This window comes from Lethenteron reissneri, chromosome 48 (assembly GCF_015708825.2).
Source record: "Lethenteron reissneri isolate LAM-NWPU_2019-01 chromosome 48, ASM1570882v1, whole genome shotgun sequence".
NCBI lineage: Eukaryota > Metazoa > Chordata > Hyperoartia > Petromyzontiformes > Petromyzontidae > Lethenteron > Lethenteron reissneri.
In genome coordinates this window covers 8,126,605-8,153,001 of record NC_083826.1, presented here as the reverse complement: position 1 = coordinate 8,153,001, position 26,397 = coordinate 8,126,605, and the positions used below count along the sequence as shown (strand labels likewise).

The window sequence follows — 26,397 nt, the reverse complement described above, 5'->3', positions numbered from 1 at the left end:
TTTAGCATAAATACATGTTCGTTTTGATTCATATATTTTTTCCTGACTGTATATGAACAAAAATACACAAATTCTCCCAAATTGAAAATAGGTAAATTCAAAATATCACTGTCCTGGTCACAAAATCAAAGTTTGTGGGGAATAATCGCCATTTTCTGTACGTTTGAGGCATAATCAATTAGGAAATAACGCTTACTATCCAGGAACAATAATTGTGTTATATAAGTGTAATTATATAAGGCATTGTTTGTTTTACACTGATTGGCTTACACCAGAGACAGCCTTCTTTAGGGCCTTGTCTCACCAGTGTCAACCCAGAGAACGGCGAACGTCTGGTACAGACCGAACAGTTTCAAAGACAATATTAATTATCAGAGCATGTTTTTCGATTTAAAGCTTTCGTGACTGCAGGGATTCATCTTCATGGTTCTTTCGGTAAAGTCACGTAGAAGGGAAATAATAAAATAATAAAAATAAACCATAATAAAATAAAATTCTTATTTTTATTATTTCCCTTCTACGTGACTTTACCGAAATAAGAGCATCTTCTTGGTTATTTCGGTAAAGTCACGTAGAACGGAAATAATAAAATAATAAAAATTATACATAAAATCATTCTCACGTTTCGGCCACAACGCAAGCAGCCGTCCTCAGGTGAAGAACAGGTCTGTCGAAAAGACAGCGTCTGAATGGGCACCACCAGGCTGCGTGACTTTACCAAAAGAACCAAGAAGATGAATCCCTGCAGTCACGAAAGCTTTAAATCGAAATTCAAGAAGAGCATGTTTTGCTTGCACGTTCACCATCATACAATTACGTGTGGTTAATGCAGACATGATTCCTCGCAGAGGGGTAAAAAAAAACCCTCTTATTTCCCCATACTTTATTACCGGTCAATCACGAAATAAAGGTCTCAATTAAGTTTCGAATTGCCTTTCCTTAGCCATGGCCCACCGTTGTTGAAGGGCATTGGTGGGAGGGGCGAGCGATGTGGGCGTGGCTTGTAATGCACGGGGGGAGGAGCCAACTCGCCTTGCCCCTCCCCCTTTGCCTTGACACACGGTGACACCCACACACGCGTGTCCCGTGTGTCCCCTTCTGCCCAGTGGTGGTTGTTGTTGTTGTTGGTGGTGGTGGTGTTGTTGACGGTGCTGTCATGTCGTGTCCCGTGGCGAATCGGCGTTCACCAGCGCAGGCCAGCGAGCTGCAATGCGAGCGTTGAAGAATAAAACAAACCACAACGAAGGGGCCAAGGCAAGCAAGCAAAAGCTTCGTCGTCTTCTTCTTCTTCCCATCGTCATCATCAGTCACCATCCCTTTCCTTCGTCTCGCTCTCTTGACGAGCCGACGTGACGAGAAGATGCTGTCTCTTCTGAGAATTACAGTGGTAAGTCGTGGTGCGTGCTTCGTCTTACGCCGTCGTTTCGTAACGATTCAAAGCGTGCATTGGGCGGATGATGATGTTGTGTGCCCGGGCTAATTGTGGGTTTCAGAACTGTTATCAATGCTCGTGGTTGCGAGGGTGTGTGGGGGACATACACTGCCTGTCACTGTGATCACCGTTAGATTGTCTCACTGTGCCACCCACCGTGCAACCCACTACCCCCAACGCAATCAATGTTGCAAGACGCTGTGTGTGTGAGACATCTTTCGCCTTTTGCATGCCCCGATAACAGCTGTGTTGTGTTGTTTTTGTCTTCCTCCCCCCCTTTTGTATTTCCTGCTCACAAAAGTCCTCGCTGCCCTTGACACAATAATAAATTGTCGTCGTCGTCGTCATCGCGTTTTGACAGCAACCCCAGTTAGCACCGTGCATTTTGATCTACGCGCAAACATTTGCCTCGGGTGCCTCGCATGCACATTCTGCGATGGTGCAGCCCTGCCAGATTGGTATCCCCTTGCTGCTGCTGCACATTCTGTTTCTGGAAGGACCCACTCACTATCACGCCCAAACACGCCTATCCTTGAGAAACGACCTTTACGTGGGGAAATAATGGAAGGGGATATGCATTTCATCTCCATAATACCTCCTCCCTCCCCATCTACAATACGGACATTGGTGCAGTCCGCTGCAAAAGTCTTGAGGGCCATAGCAACAACGGCCTGCACCTGCGACCTTTTGGAATGTTTCATCTTACGTGGGGGTGGCTGGAAGGGATGTTCTTGAGACATTCACAAGCCTCTTGGTTACACGATGCAAAAAACAACCATTGCGTCATCTTGTTTTCTCTCGTATGGTTCGGCTCCAGTAGCAATTGGGCAAACTCTACGGTGTATATGTGTAGTAATAGGAATATTTTAAGCGGATATCAAAATGTGGTCCTCTGAGCCATTGTTGGCATTTTAGAAAAAAATATGGCACAGAATTTCAAACTCGTCCTGTTGTTTATGGCTGTGTTAGGTTTCTTCACAATGCACATAGCTCGTCTCCGGCTCAGATTTGTGTTACCTTTGGATATTTTTGTTGTTGCCAGGAAGATTTACCGCGAGTGTGTGGTTAATTATTGTTATTTTTATAAGCCACTGCATTATAAACCGTGCAACGTAAATGTGATTCCTGGCCATGGCCAGACCTGACCTTCCCCACTTCTGCCTGTTACCAACTATAGCTGACCAGCATGGCGAAGTATGATCGATGCGGCGTGGGGGAAGCATTCGTTCTGCAGCGGATCATGAATAATGATAATCTTGATTTCATGATGAGCCTTTTCATAATGAAATATCTCTAAACGCTGTACATTAGAAAAAAACACACTCCCAAGTTCTGTATAGGTAAAATCCAATCGAAATACAGTGAAAGCTGATAATCATAACTACACTCGCAATATAGCTAAAATGAAAAAAAAACTCAAATAAAAGACAATAATCTAAATATACCCTTTATCCAGAAAAGCCTTTGTGTCACAGAACTTCTTTAGAATGGCACTGCATTAGAATGTTGGGCAAATTCTCGACAGCAGATACTGATACATGTAAAGTTTTTCCAAGGGTGGTTGAAATAGAAACCCTATTGATCTGGTGGCAACAAAACAAGCCATGTATTCAGTCCACGCGCCAGTAGTATTGAATGTCACCAAGGTACATTCATGCAACTCGACTTCATTTTTAATGGGGGGACTATGCTCGCAGTCATGGATAATGGAGAAAAAAGATACTTTCCTTGGCTAATCAGATAAATGTAATACATTTATTATGTAACAAACTCAATAGACAGCGAGAAAAGTACAGGAACACGTTGATAGCAAATTAATCTGTCTAAATATCGTAGTGTTTATGTTCATATATTTGTTATACTGTGGTTACAAAATCTGGTTCATGGTTGTTTTATTGGAATGGAAACTCACTTTTATGACAGAATGGAAACCAAAATTGGCAGTCACATTCCTGTTAGCTGTAAGTCAGCTACAAACTTCCTCAATGAGTGTCTCCAAATATGGTCGTTACTTTTACAATGTCAAGAACTCGCTCGTAAATAAACTTTGACCAGTTTCAGAAAAAAAAAACAAAGTCAAATGCCAGGCCTCTATATATGTATGTAGTTTTCATTGTAACTGCCAGGTACAAACAGTGTCCACAGTGACACAGCCCTCTCTCCATCTGTCTTATTTTGTCATTGTTTACAGGTTTCCTGACCTAACTCATGGTTATATTTAACTAGGAGGGAACACTTGATCGGGATGGGTGATTAGTTGTTACTGGACACCAAGAGCTGTCAGCCAACCAAATCTGCTCGCCAAAAAAAAATGGTAAAAATAGTTGCCCGTGCGCAAAGCCAACGTGTGGGATGTGTGTACCGCATACGCACAGTCATCTCCACAGCTAAACTCCAGACCCCAAGCATCGTAACTTCTAGATTGTTGCAACAAAAATACTTTCACGTTTTTTGAGTTGTATCAAATAATTTCCCAGTGATATTTTTCAACAAACATCTCCTATGAAAAGATCCACCCGGGACCTTAATACTAAATGCGCAAATGGCCCTGGGTAAATGGTATTTTATTGCGTAGATTTTATGTCAGAAATGTAGTATAACTTCTAATTTTTGTAGTGACGTAGGGGGCAAAAATTGCAGATCCTATTTTCTGTGATGTCTGCTAATTTATTAAAAACTTTATAGCAAACAAACAATTCGGATAATAGGAAGTTGTTCTGCAATATGGGATGGGAATAAACGTGGATAAATATTAAAAATATTAAGAATAGTGCACGGATAATAGGAGTATCTGCAGACCCTACAGCTCCCACAGATAAAATATGAGTTGCGGGTAATAGTTCTGCTGTTTTGTGGAAATGTATAAGATGTTGCTTGTAAGAAACGGTTGAATTAGTTTTTTTGTGCCACATGTCCCTCATGTCCCCACGTCATGTTTAATTATGATACGGTCCACAGTATATATATAGACACATATTAAAAGCTAAGTATGTCTCCATATACCCAGAAAAGTATCAGGCGCTGCTCATCTTGAACCGGCGTTGGAAATTCCACATTTAATTTGGCAGGGACTCGCCTCTCTGAGAGAGTAACTGCTGTTCATTTCCCACATAGGGGTGCTCAAGATCGTACGAAATTTCCCCACCACTGAGAAATATTTACTAAGTCGTGTATTTATGTATGTTGGACTTCTTTCGCACCGTACGTTGCCAACCGTGGAAATCGTAGGTGTGGGGGAAGGACAACAAAGTAAACATAATTCTAAATAAATTAGTTTTCAATCTACCATCGTGTGAACTTGTACGTCACAGAAAGACACCGCAGTGTAATTCAAACAAACAATCGACGACTTAATAAACAAGAGCTTGCTACCCTACCAACTGAGCAACCTCAGTCCTTGCAGTGTATACACACATTGAAATCGTCATCATGAGCCTTTGCCAATAACCATCATGAGATGAAACTCCTTCTCAAAGCGGCCGCCACCTCCCGTAATTACACGATGTAATAAAATTCCGCTATGTGCTGGCATACCAGCTGTGATTTCTTCGTTCCATCTCATTGGTGGGTATCCTCTTCGATGCTTTCCATCCATTGGCTGCTATTCAAGTTTTATTCTTGACCACCTGCCATCCCTTCTCGCAACGTGTCATGCCCACTTATTTTTCTTGAGAGTTTTAATGATGTTTTTAGCCTTCGTATGTTTTGAAATACACTTGTTCCTCTTTTTATTCTTCTATCAGTGTAATTTCAAAACCAAATATTTATTGAGTATTATAAATGGTAATGATGTATATAGAAAGGCTCGAAAAATGCTATTTGGTAAAGATAGTCTATTCTGAACTATAACTATAATGTTATGAATTTGGACCTCCAAAAATTACAACTCCATAACATTTGGGGATGCAAAAAGTTTTGGTATAGACCGAGTTCGAGGAAAATATTCATCTGAATGTTTATAATTTTGCAGAATGCACTTGTTAATCATGTTTTAGAATCCAAACGCAAACAATTCACATTTAGGGCCTTACAGAATTTCAGTATTTATTTATTTTCGAATTAAGTTTGCATGAAACATTGCATTGTCAATAATTTAAACTATTCAGTACTTTATTTTCAAGTTTGGGAAAACCAATAGAAAGCATGCGCGACCGACTCCAGTTTATTAATAGTTTTGTTTATAACTTAGTGAAATCACAACACCTTGCATTGCAGAGTATGTATAATTTTTTTATATATGGCTGAAATATGACTAAATATGCAAGCGGCTGTGTGTGAGTTCAAATGCCGGGTGGGGTAGGTACCTTACTCTTTGGCTATTTCGGTAAAATCACGTAAAGTCAGCAGTTGTTTCTTGCTGTGGTTGTCCCACCTGATGACGGACGCTTGTGTTGCGCCCGAAACGTCGTGATTCAATTTATTTTATTTTTCTACCTACGTGATTTTACCGAAAGAACCAAAGAGTATGGATCCCTGCAGTCACGAAAACTTCAAATCTAGATTGGGGTAGGTACCTGTTTGTGCGGATGAGTTGGGAAAAGGTGTCTTAGCTGGAATCCTCTTGAAGCGCAACTGTAACAAGAGATGATCGAGATCACATGATGCAGGTTCACTGTCCCTGTACACAGCTTATCTGTATACATTACAGTACCATTGATCAGACCAAATCTATCCGCGACAATCGATGCCTCGATTCTGTGGTGTGGGACAAAGTGACTTGTATTCAGAACTCTCCTCAGCGATCAATGTGTCAGAGAACAGCTCTGCAAAATGACATCCATTCCAAAGGCACCCCAATAGCACTCAAGTAAGCCAGTCTTCTCTTGTACAGATAGTGCACCTTTAACCCTCTGCAAACATTGCCCAGCACATAAACATTTTTTTCTTTTGATTCAGAGCTGCAAAATGCCAACAAAATGTAACGCAATTTTTTGTTGACTGTTGAGAACATCAACTTGCTGCAATTGATAAGCTTTGTTTAATCATGAGTGTTCAGAACCTGTATTGAAGCCCTGCTTCTCATCCGTGTTGTATCATTGGGGATCCTCTGAGGCGCATAGCAACCGCACTTGAATTGTACAGATATAAACCGTGAAAGTGTTTTTTTTTATTGTATTTGAAGTGTTGTTCTACTCACAAATGTATTCCTTTTGTGCTACCAGCATCATGTTATAAGATGGAAAAATCTATTCCGAAATCTTGCAGAGCAGTGCATCATCCAGTGTCGAAGAATGGCTGCACTTTCGTTTTATTACAGGGCTTCTCCAAAAATCATCCATCAAACGTCCTTTTTATACTTTACAAAGTAGGGTGCACACCTTTGAAAACACTCTGCTATGAGATTGTTTCATGGCAGTTTAACGGGTATACATTTTTTGTCAATAAAAAACTGGAATTTCGTCAAATGAATCAACACAGCCAAATAGAACACGATGGTTTGTTTGTTTGCAGTCATCGGTGACCAGGTGATGATCAGGCTGAGAAACCGGTTTTAAATGCAGAGTCTCACAGGTGCCAACTCAGTGTTCTGACCTCTGAGTCAACTTATAATATAAAATGTGTGTGTGTGTGTACTGCTGCATAGGTTTTTGTGATTGTGCTGTGTACCTGCCCAGTGTGTTTTCAGGTTTGACCACGTGCTGTTCGTCGTGATAGTGGACAATTAGGAACCAAATTTCCTGGGAGCTTCTTCCAAACACTGAATCGAAAGAGTCACCAGCACGAAACGTTGGACATCGTGCCGATCAAACGGGCAGCACGACTCGGAAGCGCACGGGAGAGTTAAATGTGTGTGTTTGAAACTGTTTATGTAACCGCGCAGGCAAGGCCACTCAACGGGCTGAGGATCTATGGACAGCCGACTGTCGCGTGCCTTCCCAGCAACAGCAGCAGCAGCCACAGGGACCATGAAGCCCCAAGCCGCTGCTTTTCTGGTGGTCCCCTGCTGGGTAAGAAAATCAATCATTAGCCACCTGTGGGGGTGTGATAATTGTTGTGTTTATGTACGGCAGGCTGATGAAGCCATTACTGAAAGACAGCCACAATTATCGTTGGGATTCTGCCGCGGTGTAACGGGCAGGACACTGGACTGGTAATCCAGAGGTCACCGTGTTGATTCTCCTATCGTGGCAGATGAAACAGTGGTCCAAGTTTTTTAAAACCCCATGCCTCTGTCCACCCAGCAGTATAAATGGGTACGAAACAGTGGGTTGGCATTTCGATTTAAAGCTTTCGTGACTGCAGGGATTCATATTATTGGTTCTTTCGGTAAAGTCACGTAGAAGGGAAATAATAAAATCTTTTATTATTTCCCTTCTACGTGATTTACCGAAAGAACCAAGAATATAGTGGGTTGGCAGTTAGACTGCGGTGGGGTGAAGTGTGGGTACCTCTTACAAGTTGTCTGACCAATGTGGAAGAGTAGGCTTTTGTGTCAGCAGCGGCACGAGCAAGAACATTGCAGGGTTACACCTTTACCTTATACCACTTTTCTATTTTTTTTCCAATTATATTTTTGTATTGATTTATTTGGAGGAAATAGAATTTTCAGAGAAAACTCATACATTCAAGTGAAAAAGTCTGAAACTCCACACAGATAGTCTGATATAACCTACTTGCTCTGCTACCCTACTTTACAAGAGGGGGATACAGACTGGACTGTCAAGGACATGGCTCAGAGGGCAAGGGTCTGAGTAAGAGGCAATTGCTCCCACTCTGATAACTGCAGCTTAGTGCCTGTGAGTCCCACGAGAAGGCATATTTTTGGTGTTGGTAAACAGGTCATAATTCAGCTGGTTGCAAGACTCAACTCACAGCTGAAAGGTCACAATTCAAAATCTTCTTCAGGGGCTGACTCAACTTGTCATCTCTCTGGGGGTGGGGTCCATAAATAAAAACCACCCTGTGAAAGGATAATAGTGGTTGTCTTTGCGATTGACTGATCCTGACCATGTGGAACTTCAATCACTGTCTCAGGGATACCAACAACGTATGAGCATCACTGAATTCTCAATTGTGCATTGGCACACCTTGAAATGTGTATATTGGTCTTTGTTATCCTAATATATAATTATTAATATATATAAAAAGCGAGAACCCTGATGTCACGCTAACTCCGTAACGCTACCATTAATAATACTCATGAGCGGAACATTATTTTCGATTGCATTTTTTCAGATTTACTGCAATACGTCCATCCTTGGATGGGCTATAGCAGGGGTCCTCAAACTTTTTAAACAGGGGGCCAGTTCACTGTCCCTCAGACCGTTGGAGGGCCGGACTATAGTAAAAAAAAAAACTATGAAGAAATTCCTATGCACACTGCATATATCTTATTTTGAAGTGAAGAAACAAAACGGGAACAAATACAATATTTAAAATGAAGAACAAGTAAAGTTAAATCAACAAACTTGTCAGTATTTCAATGGGAACTATGGGCCTGCTTTTGGCTAATGAGATGGTCAATGTCCGGTTCCATATTTGTCACTGCTAGTCGTAACAAGTGATGCAAGTGTGCATCCGTTAGTCTAGATCTGGTTGGAGATTTCAAATGTTTAATTCTGGAAAAAGTCTGTTCACAGACATAAGTGCTGCCAAAGATGGTTGCAATTTTGAGTGCATGGTTTCTGAGATGAGGATATGTCTCAGAGGGGAGAGATGCATAGAAATTATGAAGGCTGCTTGACATGAATGCGTCTTTCAGAGAGTCACAATTCTGCAGTTCAGCCAGTTCCATTTGGTAAATTGTATCCACATTTTCAATGTCAATAAAAAATGGATTACGGAAAAGCTTATGTCCTGTTCATGGAGATGAAGCTCTTTAAATCCAAATTGGAACTCCTTTTGCAATTTTTCCAGTGAATCCACACATGTTTTGTTTGGGAATGCAACCAATGGTTTTTCCGCTAACAGATTTTGAGTTTTGGGGAGATGGCAGAAGTTTTCCTCCTTCACTTGTTTGATGAGGAGGCCTAATTTTACTTCAAATGCTTTGACATGTGATTGCATATCACAGATGAGCTCCCCCTTTCCTTGAAGTTGCACATTGAAACTGTTGAGTAGCTCTGTTACATCTGTCAGAAAGGCAATGTGCCATTTTTATTCTGCATCATTGAGCTCTGGTACTTCTTTGTTTTTTTAAAGCAGAAAAGCTGTAATCTGTGGAAGTAAGTCATAGAAACGTTTCAAAACTCTCCCTCGACTCAGCCAACGGACTTCTATGTGATACAAAACATCTTCATAGTCAACATTTAGCTCAGACAGAAATTCCTGAAATTGTCTGTGGTTTAGTGCATGAGCTCTAATGAAGTTAACACAAGATACTACAATTTTCATAACAGAGTCCCACTTCAGTGATTTACTACACAGCGCTTGTTGGTGGATGAGGCAGTGTATGGCTATTGGATGAGAATGGTTATGTTTGTCCATCTCTTGGTTAATGCTAGCAATTATTCCTTTCTTAGACCCCACCATGCTAGGAGCACCATCAGTTGTCACACTGGCTAGTTTAGCCCAGTTCAGCTCCAAACTATTCACAGTTTGGCAAACCTTTTCATAGATACCCTCTCTTCTTGGTTCTTTCGGTAAAGTCACGTAGAAGGGAAGTAATAAAATAATCAAAATAAAACATAATAAAATAATTTGCATATCAAGAGGAATTTAGCATATTTATGGGAAATGCAGGAATGTTATTAGTACTACATATGCAGCACGGGCATATATAGTACTAATCACATTCCTGCATTTCCCATAAATATGCTAAATTCCTCTTGATATGCAAATTATTTTGTCAAGGCGCTCTTTCCCCCGTTTCCAACCCAACTTATATATGCTCCAAGCTCGTGTGCTGTTTCATTCAGACGCTGTCTCCCCGACAGACCTGGTTTTCACCTGAGGACGGCTGCTTGTGTTGTGGCCGAAACGTCGTGAGAATTATTTTATTATGTTTTATTATTTTATTATTTCCCTTCTATGTGACTTTACCGAAAGAACCAAGAAGATGAATCCCTGCAGTCACGAAAGCTTTAAATCGAAAGATATCCTCTCCTGTAGATGTTCCTTTGATGCTTTGCAGTGCAGCAAGCTCTTCTGTGACTTCGAAATAGTCATTCGTCCCACGAATAAAAATTAGAAGTTGTGCAGAATCACGAACATTATTGCTTTCGTCGAGTGCCAAGGAAAAATAGGAAAGTTTTTGTGTGGAGTTTTGCAAATGCTGATGCAAATTGTCTCCCATTTCTTCAATCCTCCGTGTAATTGTAGGTCCTGAAAGACTCACTGTACTAAATAAATCGGCCTTCTCTAGACACATCTCTTTGGCAACAGAAAGAAGGCATTCTTTAATAAATCCTCCCTCCACGAATGGTCTGCCAGTGCACGCTATTAGCTTGGCAACTTGAAAACTTGCTCGCAGTGATGAAATATTTATCTGCTTCTGCTTCACAAAAGTATTTTACTGAGTTGTTAATGTATTTTTCAGTTTTAATATTTTATCTTTTCTCACTTCTCCGACCAAACAATCATATTTATCTTTATGTTGAGTTTCATAGTGTCGACGTAAATTGTATTCTTTGAACACAGACACTATATTCTGGCATATCAGACACACAGCTCTTTCCTTGTACTGCATGAAGAAGTAATCATAAGTCCACTGTTCTTTGAATATCCTACACTCCGAGTCAATTTTTCTCTTTCTTGACATCATTGTTTCCTAGGGAGTCAAGATTGCTATTAGTAAAATACCAATATATATAGTGCTACAAAAACAATATACCAGCAATAACTTTGCCCACACAGAGACATACAGACTGCACTGCCCATCAATGCAGTCTGATTGGGGGAACTCCGCCCCCTCTCCCTCTTCCACCAATGACCGTCCTTCTCATGTAGAAAAAAAGTAACAGACAGGCAGCGGCGGCAAAAACACCCGGCGGGCCGGATAAATGTCCTCGGCGGGCCGCATGTGGCCCGCGGGCCGTAGTTTGAGGACCCCTGGGCTATAGGCTAGTATATATCAAATATCTGACGTTTCTTATTGTCACGATTACACACTACCTGTCTATTAAAAGTATTTTGCGCTTGCACACTGTTTTAAAACGAACTGCGTGCCTGCTGTCCTCTGCCACCAGGGCCAGACCCAAGCCCAAGCCCCAGCACCTCCGCGGACGGTTCCTCTCTGCCGCGTCTGCCGGTGCCGCCTCTCAAGCAGACCCTGGAGCGCTACCTGCGTGTGCTGGAGCCGCTGGTGACGCCCGAGGAGCTGGAGTACACGCGCAAGTTGGTGGCCGAGCTGGCGCGGCCCGGGGGCCTTGGGGAGGTGCTGCAGTCCCGCCTGGAACGCAAGGGTCGCAAGACCGAGAACTGGGTACGAGCGTTGCGCCCCTCGTCATAATTGTTGTACAGCCACAGAAAATTCTGCAGTTGTACGATTGCATCGTGTTGTTTACCTGATAGTAGTAAAATAAATCCGAAAAAATGTGTTCCCCCAGATTTATCCCGATTCAGCTATCGCTGTCAGGTTGTGAAACGAACAATCTGTTTGGAGCTCTCCCAGAGCGGTGTGACCAACCTGTGTTAGAGGACAGTCTGCAGAAGCAGCTAGCACAGAGCTACTTTCTGAGATTACTTCAAGTAACCTCTAGCTATGTACAGTGCGAAAAAAGTTCAACATACATATATGGTCAGCAAAATGAGGGACAGCACTTTCCAAAATACCCTCTAAAGTCTCTTTTAAGAGCTCCCTCTGGTGAGCACGCAATTAAAGGGCTGCACCTTTACAATTATAATGAGAAACAGATGCTACAGAACCTTTGTCGAATTGTGTTCTTGTCAATGTCTCAACGTCCATCTGTCCGAGCAGAACAGCCCCCAGCTGCCCCAGAAATCGAATTTTCCTCACGTGAAATCACTCTGTGTTGAGTTCACTAAACTTCAATGTCCTCAGAGTTGGCTATGCTGTTATTGTTATGGGTAAACACCCCGGTGGCCAGGATGATATTTCCAAGCACAAATAGTCATGTTTATTACCTTCTCCTGTGGCAAGAGATTGTTTATTATTTCATTTATGTTAAATACCTTCCAGTAAATCTTTCTGAAGTTGAATGTCAACCTCAAGAGGCCCTGAATTATACACTTGCACACAATTTATATGAGGAGTGAGTGTAACGATTCTACATATTTTTCGATTTAAAGCTTTTGTGACTGCAGGGATTCATATTCTTGGTTCTTTCGGTAAAGTCACGTAGAAGGGAAATAGTATAAATAAAACACAATAAAAATTATCACGACGTTTCGATTGCAACACAAGCAATCATCATCAGGTGTGAAAACTAAAACAAAATATTGCTGTGGTTTTCACACCTGATGATGATTGCTTGTGTTGCAATCGAAACGTCGTGAGAATTTTTATTATGTTTTATTTTTATTATTTTATTATTTCCCTTCTACGTGACTTTACCGAAAGAACCAAGAATATGATTCTACATATGCTTTCACGGTATGAGGTACCAGCAGTGTCAAGATCGGCTTCTCTGAAGGAGGTTTGTGAAGGACGCGACTAGGGAATAGAGGCAGTAGCCCTCCAGAAACAATGTTGGCCAGAGGAGTGACGCTCACAACAACGAGCAGAGCACCGGGCGGTTAAAATGCAGAAGGTTGGCACGGTGGGGAACACAGTTGGTGAATCGGCCAGTCTTCTCAGTCAGTCAACCCATGGCACCTGGGTCTGTTCCGTGACCTCCTACCAGCAGGCTTTCAACACTTCACGTGGCCTCAAAGTGCACGGAGCATGGCACAAGGGCCTTGGTGAGGTCACCGCTAAGTAGTGTTGAACGGCGGTTGTTGCTGCAAAGCTCTCCAATGCGTTTGTGGGTTCTACCGCATGTTGTTTGGCACGATGTTCGACAAAGCACATATGAGGAAAACGTCAGACATAATGTAAGACATGATGCCGAACAACACGTGGCACAACCCTAAAACACTTTGGAGAGGGTGTAACAATGCACCGATTTTTTTTATGAATATTGATTCTTAAGATCACGCTATATGTGTAGAGGTGATACGCGCTGGGATTAAGGATCGTATGCACAGTGCGTGATGATTGGCTGTGTAGGTGGTGACGCGCGCTGACGGTGGAGGATCAGGGGTCAGCGCGGGGTCGTGGGTTACGGGGTACCGATTGGCTGTGGGCGGTGACGCGCTGAGAGAGAGTGCGTCGTGATTGGGTCATTAAGGAACGACGCTCACGTCGACGCCGCATCAGCTCCGTCCCTCGTGAGCAGGGGCTATAAAAGGGGATGCACACAGGCGTAAGGGCAGTGTGTAACCAGCGAAGAAGGAAGACGGGGATGAAGACCTAGAGCCCTGCGGTACCTAGCCCCGCTGTCCTAAGGGGACCGGGACTCTGTGTAACCCAGAGGCGAGTGTAGTGGGTGTAGCCATAGGTCTACACGAGCCGAATGTACTATGTGTAGCCAGGGCATAGGGCTTACACGAGTCGAGTGTATTGTGTAGCCAGAGGCATAGGGCTTACACGAGTCGAGTGTATTGTGTAGCCAGAGGCATAGGGCTTACACGAGTCGAGTGTATTGTGTAGCCAGAGGCATAGGGCTTACACGAGTCGAGTATATTGTGTGTAGCCAGAGGCATAGGGTCTACACGAGTCCAGTGTATCGGGTGTAGCCAGAGGCCTAGAGCTTACACGAGATTAGTGGAGTGTGTCGGAGGAAGAAGAGAGACCACACGTTGTATTGTGATACCTAAAGGATTTAATAAAAGTGTGTTACCCGTCAAGAAGTTCCTGCCGTCAATTCCCATACTTCAACTGGCGTCAGAAGTGAAACGGTCCTCCAAGCATGGATACAAGGAGGAACCGTCGGACCCACGGGATTGACCACGAGGACAACCTCGACGACGCGGGCCAGCGGGCATCAGGGGGTGAGGAAGAGGAGCTGCCCACGGGGCAGGATCCACCGACGGCGCCGGTCGAGCGACGGGGGACTGACACCGTGCTTCGCGAGGCACACTCCCGTCTGGCGGAGCTGCTGCTCGCAGCCGCGTCCATCTTGGCGGAGATCAGCTCGTCGGGAGGAGCGGGGACGGCGGCCGACGTGCTACAGGATCGCCCTGCAGATTCCCGCCAAAACGATTTGGCGATTCCCGCCATTTCATCCGCTCCAACTTTTGGCGGGAACGGCCATCACCACGTGGCAGCGGTTCTCCATGCGCGGCCGCTGACGTCACCAACGCGCGCGGCGGACCGCCATCACACACCCGCCACTGGGGCCGCCATCTTACACACCGACGGGGGGGCAGAGAGGAAGCACGAGGAGGAGGACGACTTTATCTTTCAGCAGCGCCTTCCCACGTTGTCAGCATTCAAGGCGGAAGGCGGGGATTGGAGCCAATTTCAGCGCAGATTTTTGGCGCATCAAGAGATGTCCGCCTGGTCCGACGCTACGGCACTGCGGGCACTGCCTGCCATGCTGGACGACAACGCGCTCGCGGCCTTCACGTCCGCACGCAGGTCGGACCGCTCCACGCTCAAGGATGCGCTGGCTCTCATGGCCAAAGTCTACGGTCCTCCCTCGGCGTGCCGCCATCATTTCTACGCAAGACGGAAGGCGGACACGGAGACCGTGCTCGCCTACCGCACGGCGTTGCTCGCTCTCGCTGACGCCGCGTTCCCTCGTATGGACGAGGAGGGCCAAGATGCGATGGTTTTGGAGCAGCTGCTCAAGTTGGCGCAGGACCTGGGGGTCCCCATCAACACGGCCGACGACACCGATATTTCTTCATTACGGGTCGCCACGAGCATGCAAGCGCACGAGGTCCTTCAACGAAAGCAGGGGGTCGTCTGCAACGCTGCCGTGGCCTCAACTCCGGGTCCGGTTGACACCGTGCCCCAAGTCGTCAGCCCACGAGAGGACGCGTTCATCGCGGGACGAGCGGGGGACTGGAGGTCGGGGGGTCGTTCGCCTCTGCGAGCGGCCCGCAAGCTGGAGCAACCGAGATCTCCGACTACTGTCATCACCTGCTATAACTGCGGCCTTCGTGGCCACGTGGCCTCCGGTTGCCGCGCCCCACGTCAGCGCGCCATGGGACCTCGGCTGGACGACGACCAAGGCCCCAAGTCATCACTGCAAACCCCGGCAAGTCGCGGCACCTCACATGCTTGGCCCGCATACTCGACACGTATGGGTCGTCGCGTTGCGACGAGGGAGAGCCGAGTAGAGTTCGGGGATTCGGTTCGGAGAGGGGGGTTCGGCCGGGACCGGGGAGACATTAAATGGTCGGAATTGGGGCACAGAATAGTGGCTGCCTCAGCGGGTTCATCCGTCGTTACCGGATCGATTGATGGGGTCGAGGTCAGGGTGTTAGTGGACACGGGGGCATCGGCGACTATTATTTCGGATCTCATTTATAATATTCTCCCGGTACAATGTCGTCCGCTTCTTCCGGTGGATGTGCCATTTTACGCCGCAAACGGGGGATCGTTGGGCATTATCGGTCAGATTAGGGCGTCCATTTGCATTGGTGATATCAAATTGTCGGGACCCGTTTTCGTTTCATCTTCCCTGGCGGTTCCTTGCCTATTGGGCACTGATTTTTTGGCGAAAATGCCCATCAAAATTCTCATTGATCAGCGTTGCATGGAACTACCATCGGGTCGCCGTATTTCATTTTTGACGAGCCCTAATGTAATTCGGACGGCGTGCGCTACCATTCAGGCGTTAGCAACACAGACCGTGCACGTGCCCCCGGGTTCACAAATGTTGATTCCCCTCCGGTTACGGAAGCCATGGGGGAAGGAGGCCTCGGAACAGGCCATGCTTTTGGGTCCTTCTAATAGGGCTGTTGGAGGTCTCGATTTATCGGTGGCTCACACTTTGGTTGGGGCAGACAGGGATCCGTTTGTCATGGTTTTAAACGCTGGGGCGCGGCCGGCCGTCATTCAGCAGGGCACCGTGCTGGCTCACGCGGCACGGGTCCCTGCGGAGGAGAGGCTGGTTGCGCAGGCTGATCCGAGCCCCACGAATAGCGTACCATCAAAGGAGGACCTAGATTGGATTGATATGCTGTGCGCGGACTCTGACGATTTGTCAGCGCTACAGTTGGGTGCGTTGCGCGGGTTGCTGATTGAATTTTCGGATGTCTTCAGTAAACATAAGTATGATATCGGATGCACGGACCTGCTACGCCACCACATTGAAACGGGCGATGCGGCACCGGTCAGGCAAAATCCCTTCCGACTGAGTCCTGCTGAGAAGGAACATGTTCAGTCGGCAGTTAACGATATGCTGGAAGCCGACATTATTTCGCCTTCTTCCAGTCCTTGGGGAGCACCTATTGTGCTCGTTAAAAAGCAGGACGGGTCCCTGCGATTTTGCGTCGATTTCCGCCGCCTGAATAAGATCTCGGTGGCCGACGCGTATCCGCTCCCCAGGATGGACGAGTCTCTCGACGCATTGTCCGGTGCGCGATACTTTTCGACTCTTGATTTATTGTCCGGATTTTGGCAGTTGCCACTCGACGAGGAGTCTAAGCCTAAGACTGCATTCCGGACTCCAGGGGGCCTGTTTCAATTTAACCGGTTACCCATGGGACTTCACTCCTCTCCTGCGACGTTTCAGCGTCTTATGGAATTGGTTTTGTCGGGCTTGCAGTGGGAGACGTGCCTCATTTACCTTGACGATGTCATTGTTTTCGGTAAAACGTTCGAAGAACACCTCCAGCGATTGAGAGGGGTGTTCTTGCGAATGCGATCGGCTAAATTAAAGTTTAAACCGGCCAAATGCCATCTTTTTCGTAAATCCGTGAGGTACTTGGGTCACATTGTCGACTCTTCGGGGATTTCTACCGATCCTGCGAAGACGGACTGTGTCAGTTCGTGGCCGACGCCCACGTCAGTGTCAGACGTGCGCAGTTTCATCGGTTTTGCTTCGTATTATCGCCGATTCGTTGAGCACTTCGCCACCATTGCAAAGCCCTTGCACGCTCTAACGGCAAAAGGAGTGAAGTTCCGGTGGGGACCGGAGGAGGAGGCTGCATTCTGCTCCCTCCGGGACGCCTTGGTAAGGGCCCCACCCTTGTGCTATCCAGACTTTGAGAGTCCCTTCTTGCTAGACACGGATGCTAGCAACACGGGCATTGGGGGAGTGCTGTCCCAAGTCGTTGGAGGGGTCGAACGGGTGGTCGCCTATGGTAGCAGGGTGTTGTCGCCGGCAGAGCAGCGCTACTGCGTCACCCGTCGTGAACTACTTGCCATTGTTTTTTTTGTACAACAATTCAGGCCATATCTCTATGGTCGTCATTTCACGGTCCGGACGGACCATGCGGCGCTCCAGTATTCATTACGGGTTGCCCAGCCCTCGGGCCAATTGTCGCGGTGGTTGGAAGTCCTCCAGGACTATCAGTTCACGACTACGTACCGTAAAGGGTTGCGACACACGAATGCCGATGCCCTGTCGCGGTTGTTGCCTTGTCACAAATGTGCGTGCTTATCGGGATCGGCGCGCTGTAAACCTCCGGTTACGGAAGGTAGGGAGGCGTTGGTTGCGACCGCGAGCACACCAATTGGGGATGGTCCCGCTACCCCAGGGGGTCAGGACTCGCTGCTCTCACTGTCGTTGATTGAGTGGGGCCGTCTCCAAATGGCGGACAGCTCCCTGCTGGCATTGCGCCGAAAGACGGAGGGTTCCGAAGGTAGCCACGACCGAACTGGCTCCTACGAGCTTAAGCAGGGCCTGTTGATGAGATGGGACAGTTTGTCCCGGCGGCATGCGATTGTGGTGCCTTCTGCTGTGAGGGGGAAGGTTGTCTTGGCCGCACACGAACGCCTCTTGCATTTGGGAGTTAACAAAACGCTTGCCCTGCTTCAGCGTGACTATTATTGGCCGGGAATGGGGGGTGACGTGGTGAATATTCTGAAGGGTTGTGTTGAGTGCGCCAGACGGAAACCACCGCCCGTGGCAGCTAATCCACCGCTGCAATCTATTCAGGTCTCGCGCACTAACGAGCTCGTTGCACTCGATATTCTGGGGCCCTTTCCGGTTACGCCTAGGGGTAATAAGTACCTGTTGGTGGGGGTCGAATATTTTACCCGGTGGCCTATGGCGTGGCCACTCGCCAACCAGTCGGCGGCGGCTGTGACGGACGCCTTTGTCCAGGGCTACGTCCTGGACAAGGGGGCTCCCGAACGCTTGCTGACTGACCAAGGGAAAAATTTTTCGAGTAAATTACTGCAGGAGGTGTGCGACCTGTTGGGTACCAAAAAGGTGCGTACCTCCCCGTACCACCCGCAGACGGACGGGATGGTGGAGAGGCTTAACAGGACATTGACCTCTATGCTGTGCCAGCAGGTGTGTGAGTCGCATGTTGATTGGGACCTGCAGGTCCCTGGGGTCCTTGCCGCGTATAGAATGGCCCCCCATGCAGCTACGGGGTTTTCCCCGTTTTTTCTAATGTACGGTCGGGAAGCCGACCCGCCCATGGAAACGCAGCTGGGTCTGCCCGCACCACGAACTAATTCTAAATTGGCAGAGCATATTAAATTTAATATTCATAAACTGACAGAGGCAAGGGAGGCCGCACGGCTTAATTCGCGGGCTCGCCAAATTGCGAACGAGCGGTTGCGGGCACGGAAGGTGTCCGTGCACAATTGGGAACCAGGTGACAAGGCCTGGCTGCATTGCCCTCAGGCACCTTTGGCCACGTCGCCTAAATTGTTGAAGCCGTGGCGGGGACCCGTGGAGGTCGTGCGGGTGGCACGCCCCCAGTGCGTTCAGATAAAATGGGGGAAACGCCGTTGGTACGTCCACCCCTCCCGACTGAAACCGTTCTCGCCTCCGTATGGCCTCCCCTTGTGTCGTGAGGGCCGAGCATGTGACGTGACCGACGACCCTGAGGGGGAATTGTCCTTGCCTGCTCCTCACATGTCTCCGCCTGATCCGCTCCCAGGTGTCTCGGAACTGACTGCTGCCGACCACCGGCGGCCGGATCTTCACGGCGGGGCCGGTCCTTCCAGGCCCGACCCGTGCCGTCTAGAGCTGCCGGAGACACCGGACGGTCGCCAACGTCCCGTTCCATACGACGGACCGGCCAGACGGACTCGCGCTAGGTCGCGCTACTTTGTGTAACCTACCACGTGCGGAGTCGAGGCAGCCGGAGCGCCTCGGCACTGCGTGGGTCACAGTGACACTTGGCGCGTTCGTTTTACGGTGTTCGCTTTTATTGTGTTGTTCGTCGGGCTGTATATTGCTTCATATTTAAGGTTGTGTTATGTTGTTGTTGTTGTGTTACGGGGCACACTGGGATGTGGAGTTCTTTATTACTGCGTTGCGTTATGTTGTGTTGTAGGTTAACAGCCGGGCCGGCTGCAAGCTATGTGGGAGGGGGTGATGTAGAGGTGATACGCGCTGGGATTAAGGATCGTATGCACAGTGCGTGATGATTGGCTGTGTAGGTGGTGACGCGCGCTGACGGTGGAGGATCAGGGGTCAGCGCGGGGTCGTGGGTTACGGGGTACCGATTGGCTGTGGGCGGTGACGCGCTGAGAGAGAGTGCGTCGTGATTGGGTCATTAAGGAACGACGCTCACGTCGACGCCGCATCAGCTCCGTCCCTCGTGAGCAGGGGCTATAAAAGGGGATGCACACAGGCGTAAGGGCAGTGTGTAACCAGCGAAGAAGGAAGACGGGGATGAAGACCTAGAGCCCTGCGGTACCTAGCCCCGCTGTCCTAAGGGGACCGGGACTCTGTGTAACCCAGAGGCGAGTGTAGTGGGTGTAGCCATAGGTCTACACGAGCCGAATGTACTATGTGTAGCCAGGGCATAGGGCTTACACGAGTCGAGTGTATTGTGTAGCCAGAGGCATAGGGCTTACACGAGTCGAGTGTATTGTGTAGCCAGAGGCATAGGGCTTACACGAGTCGAGTGTATTGTGTAGCCAGAGGCATAGGGCTTACACGAGTCGAGTATATTGTGTGTAGCCAGAGGCATAGGGTCTACACGAGTCCAGTGTATCGGGTGTAGCCAGAGGCCTAGAGCTTACACGAGATTAGTGGAGTGTGTCGGAGGAAGAAGAGAGACCACACGTTGTATTGTGATACCTAAAGGATTTAATATATTAAATCTCAAGTGCAAGAAACAATGTTTTTCACTTCGTATATGTTGTTGGTAATGGTTTCACATTACTATTGCAGCACAACAATTCCCCACAATATAAAAAGATAACTGACTGAATCACAACAATGAATCATATTCCAACAGATGGCCTCACAATAATCTTAAGAATTCACTTTTTTATCCATCGTAATTGAATCCATGGTAATGGAATTCATGGAATTACACCATAGAACACGGAACCTAACAATCACAAAGTTTTAATATCGTTTTAGCTCATATATGGATTATAAATGCTGTCACACACCAAGTTAATGTCGTACATAACAGCCCATTGCATTGCTGCATCTAATTTGCCTGCATTATTCTTTTAACTACATTGACAAGGAACTGCCTGTATGCAAAACTGTACCATATACTCGACTGAAATTAACATGGAGAGACAGAAAAAAATAACACGTAGCTTCAAGGAAATAACGTGGGTTAATAACGTCATTGAAACTGGGATGACAGTGAATGGTGAAGAATATTTATGGAGTTGCAGGCAAGGTATGGAGCTCATCCGAGAGTACTGAACCGACTCGCGTGCTGGTGCTATGTGGATTATCACACCGTGAGAGGTGGGGGCGGGGCTTGGCGAGGCCTTCATTGAGCAGTGGATTGACCATGGCCATATGCTGAGTGAACCATGCATGCGCCTGAAGTCACATCAAGACAAATAAAGAACCTGTATGGCCAAAGTCAAGTGAGAGTGTTTCCCTGCTCACAATAGGCTTGATTCAATCGTGGAAATTCCACATTCCCATGATGGGAGCCATGCAGTAAATAGGATGATCACCCGTTGACTTCTCACAAAGTGGCACTCCTTTTAAAGGAAGAGTAGATGGAGTTTACGCTCACCGGAATTTGAACTGGAAATCTCCCGATTGCGGTTGGAGCGCTGTAACCGCAGTGCTCAAACTACAGTATACCATTAGTGGGGCATGCCACCGCATTATGATTGTTGCCAAAGCGACATTCAGAGACAGATTTAATTTCGTATTAAATCGCTTTGCATTGTAATGCAATATGCACCATTATTAATGTGCGACAGCTAGGCCATAGTTATAGCCAACTTAAATCCAACAAATCCTTTAATTTAAAAGCCACTTTTTGATTGGTGTCCTGCAAGAAACAGCTGAAACGTATGCTTATCATAGCTTCTGGGTATTTCACAAAGCAACTCATCAACATCAGCTATGGTCGATCTACTGCTGGATTAAAGGCCTTCCCAAGTTGCCGCCATCCCTCCAAAACCTGCGCTGTAGTAATCCAGCTAGCACCTGCACACATGCCGATTCCATCATTCCATCTCCTTGATTATCATCCTCTTGCATGCATTCCATTCCTTGGCTGCCACTCCAATATTATTATAATTGATCACCGGTCATCATTTCACCTAGTAACGTGATGGGTCCTAAGCCAAAGTTTTTTCTCAAGAGTTTTAATGATGTCACTCACCTGCATAGTTTCTCTAATCCATGTGTTCCTGTTTCCTTCTTGCAGTATAATTGCAAGCAGGCATCTCTCTGCATGCTTCTTTGTGTACTTGTCAGTTTTTGTTCACTTTTGTTATTGTTAATGGTCATGTCATAGTGAGCGGTACTCCCTGAGTTTAGTAGTTCTTTTTGTTGCACATTGATATATCATTTGTCATTTTAAAGTTCAACTCCAAAGGCATGCACCCCAATATGTGCTGTTACATTCACTAACTGATATATCAATTATATATCAGATGCAAATACCACATTAGCATGGGAAGTACATCACACTGATACAGCTGTGAAATACCCACCCACAGCCATATACCCATTGACTATTGGAAACAAACCCGACCTGGTTCAACCTAATCACATTCCGTGAATCTCCCTGTCCATAACTCCCTACAACTGCAAGTGCAGGCAGCTAATAGCAAGGTGTCAAGTTCAGCAGGTCAGGCAACGACTGTGAGCTTTGCTCTCATGCCCATGGTTTACATTGGTTGTTTTCAAGCAGTGGAATCCGCTTCTGTTGCAACACACCCTGTTATTGCTCACACACTATTTTCATTGTCAAAGCCACCCCAATCCCCCATCCCGCCCCCACCGATCTCACCCATTGAAGCTGTAAGTAAACAACTTGAGCACTTCACCTCTGATTATTGGAACGCTGTTTGTGTTCCAGTGCATGATAATTATGTTCAGGCACGCACAGAATTCATAAACAACAACTGAAGTGCTGAGTAGGTTTGACCAGTGGTATGGAGCCCAGAGATGTAGCTTGTACCCTTGATCTACTTTTATGCAGCACGGATGTTTACAGAGCCTGATGCAAATAGCTGACAAGGACTTCACCCTAGATGAACTCAAGTTAGAATGGGCACCCTCACCATACTTCAACTGGGCCCCGGGAGCAGAGATTGTCGTATTTTGTTGTTGTTGCTGTTGCGATGTAGCCCTGGCCACGTGTGAAAAAATTGTGCACGGAAGCATTTTTTGTCGCTGCACGTTATAGAGTTTCAAAAGTGGGTTATATCATGATTGTTATTTATTTCAGAGCCAAACTTTGCCAGTTGATTTGCAGGATCTTTACACAGGCGATGCTTGTCAAATGCATATTGGCATCTTTCAGTGGCCGCTATATTTTCAGATGCAGCAGGGTGGTACAGCAGTATCGTTTGTGTTTCAGAGCAAGAAGCGCCTGGGTTTGATTCCTGACACGGTTACCTTTCCGTGTGCAGTTTATACGTTCTCCCCCTGTTATGCATGAGTGTCCTGCAGGTTCTTGGGTTTTCTCTAATACATGAAACAACAAATAAAATATAACCAGCATTGGCAAAACCTTCCAATACTGAAAATATACCCGCGAATGAATTTTGGATTATACGTAATAACATGGCCCCCTACTGAAAAAAACATGGCGGGACCCACCTAAAAATAGTTGAGTCTCAGTGAGGCTTTCCTGCGTAAACAAGTGTAAGAACAATAAAAACGTGTTGACATGAATAAGCAATGAAGTCAATGATTTTAAACTCCACTGCGGTGCTCTTTTTTGAAAGCAGTCATTGTTCTCGTGCAAGATAGCCTATCGCTTAGGCAGTGGCTTGCTTCAACGTCAAAGCACGCTGATTGTGTGTTACTGATTGCCATCGTTGTGTTGTCAGTTGTGCCCAGGTTATGAGTGCTCATGGTTGTGTGTGTGCGTGCGCCTGTGCTGGTTGCTATTGCAGCTGTTGGACTGGTGGGTTAACACGGCGTATCTGGAGTGCCGCACGCCTCTCGCCGTTTACTCCAGCCCTGGGGTTGTCATGCCCCGGCAGAATTTCCGCGACACCCAAGGACAGCTCAAGTGAGTCCTCACTGATGATTTTGTATGGCCGATGTATGGTAATTCTAGATTTTAAGCTTTCGTGACTGCAAGGATTCATATTCTTAGGTTTTTTCGGTAAATTCACGTAGTTAAAAAATTTAAATTAATTAAAGTAAAATAAAATAAAAATTACGACGTTTTGGAGGCAACACAAGCTTTCGTCTTCAGGTGGAACCGTCACACCACGATAGCTGTATCACTTGATATCACTTGATACAGCTATCGTGCTTTATTAATTTAAATTTTTTACCTACGTGACTTTACCAATGTACGGTAAGCATTGGAGATCCCGTTCCAATTTCTTCATTGGAAGTTTGTGAATTGCAGATAGACCACCCTGAAATGTATATTTAGGGCATCTCCAGGTTCAATGGTCCATTGTTTGGTGTTGGTAGCTGCAGATACACACAGGAGAGTTTTTTTTTTTAAGTTCTACTTGTACACAATCGCCTCATAAACATCTTCCGTTGTTTGTGCAGATTCGGTTAAGCGGTGCCCATTGTTTAAGTTAAAGATGGAAGCTGGGCAGTATGGTGGTGGTGCGGTTGCTGAGCAGGTGTTCTTTGGCACGTTGCTAAAAACCCTTCAAGCAACATAGGACACCAGTGACAAGCCGGTGGTGGAGTTGAAGGCAGGCAGGTGAAGGCATGGCCACATTAACTTTAATGTGGGCCCTGAGTTGTTAACTTTTGAGGGTGTTTGGTTATTTCAGTTCTAGTTTTTTAAGTGATATACGAATCGTATTTTTTTCTGTAATTAAAAATTAACTAAATTATTTTAATTTTGGCACGTAACTGGTAAATAACAATGAGCGACGCTGTGGCTTAAATTACCAGGTGACCTATGGGATTTATCTTTGTGCAACAGTACTGTGATTCATCCATTAGAAAAGTCGAATGCTCCCACATTAAGCCGGCCCTGGCTGCAGGTCACTATTAACAACAAATGCATTCATCAGTCGACTGCTGGATGAAGCCTTCCCCACATAATACAACAGAGAAGGTCGAATTGGTGTACAATTTTGATACCGACTAAATACATAAAGCCAATGTGTGAGCCTAATTGTGCATAATTACATAAATAATAATGTCCTGCCTCTTTGTGAATCTACTGCTGGATGAAGGTCTGGCTACCCCGTGTCGATCATGGGAGTTGTTTGACCATACTTCTCCAAGCTGGTCAGTGCATGTTGGTTAAGGGGGCACCCAGGTCTGGTTTAGATATCACTCACCACTCATTTCGGCCATGGCTGGGAATTGAAATCAGGTCACCGGCTGCGCTATGAACCACTGCACCACCGCTCCTCAATGAAATTGTATGCAGAGGAATACTTTTAATTGGAAACATGGGCAGGAGGCATGTTTGCTTGAAGATGGGAAATGGAATCTAAATATACATTGCGATAACTGAGGTCCAATGGATAGGGTTCTTGGCTGCCAATGTAGGAGACCTCATTAACAGCACATGCCAGTGGGGAAATTTTACTCCCTGTATATACTTAAATTTCAACAAATTGCATTGCAATATAGATAGGATTTTCTTTTAAATGAGTTAACAAAACCAGTATTGTTCTTAATTAGGTGCATGTTACAGCAGACGTATTTTTGTGATCTTTTCAAGAATGTGATTGTGTTACCACCATGGGCAGCCAACCTGATACCCGCTGCTGCGTGGTATCCATGAGATTAAAACAAAGACACAATGGCTCAGAATCTTCACAGTTTGCCAATAAATACACGTACAATCCACTGCTGCATGATGATCCCCCAACGTGTTGTGCAGGTTGTCGTAGGGGGATACTTTACCACATGAATCAGATTTATATTCTTAGGTTTTTTTCGGTAAAGTCACGTAGGTAAAACATTAACATTAATAAAAGTAAAATAAAATAAAAATCACGACGTTTCGGAGGCAACACAAGTCTCCGTCATCAGGTGGGACCGTCACAGGCACAGCCAGATTTGCTGCAAATCTGGCTGTGCCTCCGAAACGTCGTGATTTTTATTTTATTTTACTTTTATTAATTTTAATGTTTTACCTACGTGACTTTACCAAAAAAAACTAAGAATATGAATCCTTGCAGTCACGAAAGCTTCAAATCTAGAACACATGAATCAGTGCAGAATGGTGAAGTTTCAGTTTCATTTATTTGGTAAAGCCCTGTGAGCCATTCGGCTCTTGAATCGGGTGCAACCACAACAAACAAAAAACAAAAACATGAACAAGAAAACATCTTAAAGTGACTATGCGCAAACAGAAAAATCCAGGAAAAAACTGCAAAGTCTTCCAGAAAAAAAAAGCACCGTACACCAACGCTGTGCACAAATCCCAGTGGGATGCAAGTCAAACAACAACAACAACCACAAGACAACTTAGATTAAAGCCATCATTCTAACTCCGTACTACAACAAACAAACATGGCCAAACCAACATTTTTTCGAAATCACCAAAATAAAGCT

General features: G+C 46.0%; 1 protein-coding gene across 1 annotated transcript in view; it reads left to right on the top strand.

The window, feature by feature from the left end:
* The first annotated feature begins 625 nt into the window (after positions 1–625).
* Positions 626–26,397, top strand: part of LOC133354777 (carnitine O-acetyltransferase-like) — a 46,946-nt gene continuing 21,174 nt past the window's right edge. The window contains exons 1-4 of the mRNA XM_061571895.1: positions 626–1,387; positions 7,254–7,380; positions 11,560–11,795; positions 23,799–23,917. Of these exons, the coding sequence (XP_061427879.1) occupies positions 1,361–1,387; positions 7,254–7,380; positions 11,560–11,795; positions 23,799–23,917 (509 nt within the window). The 5' untranslated portion in view covers positions 626–1,360. The remainder of the gene's footprint in view (positions 1,388–7,253; positions 7,381–11,559; positions 11,796–23,798; positions 23,918–26,397) is intronic.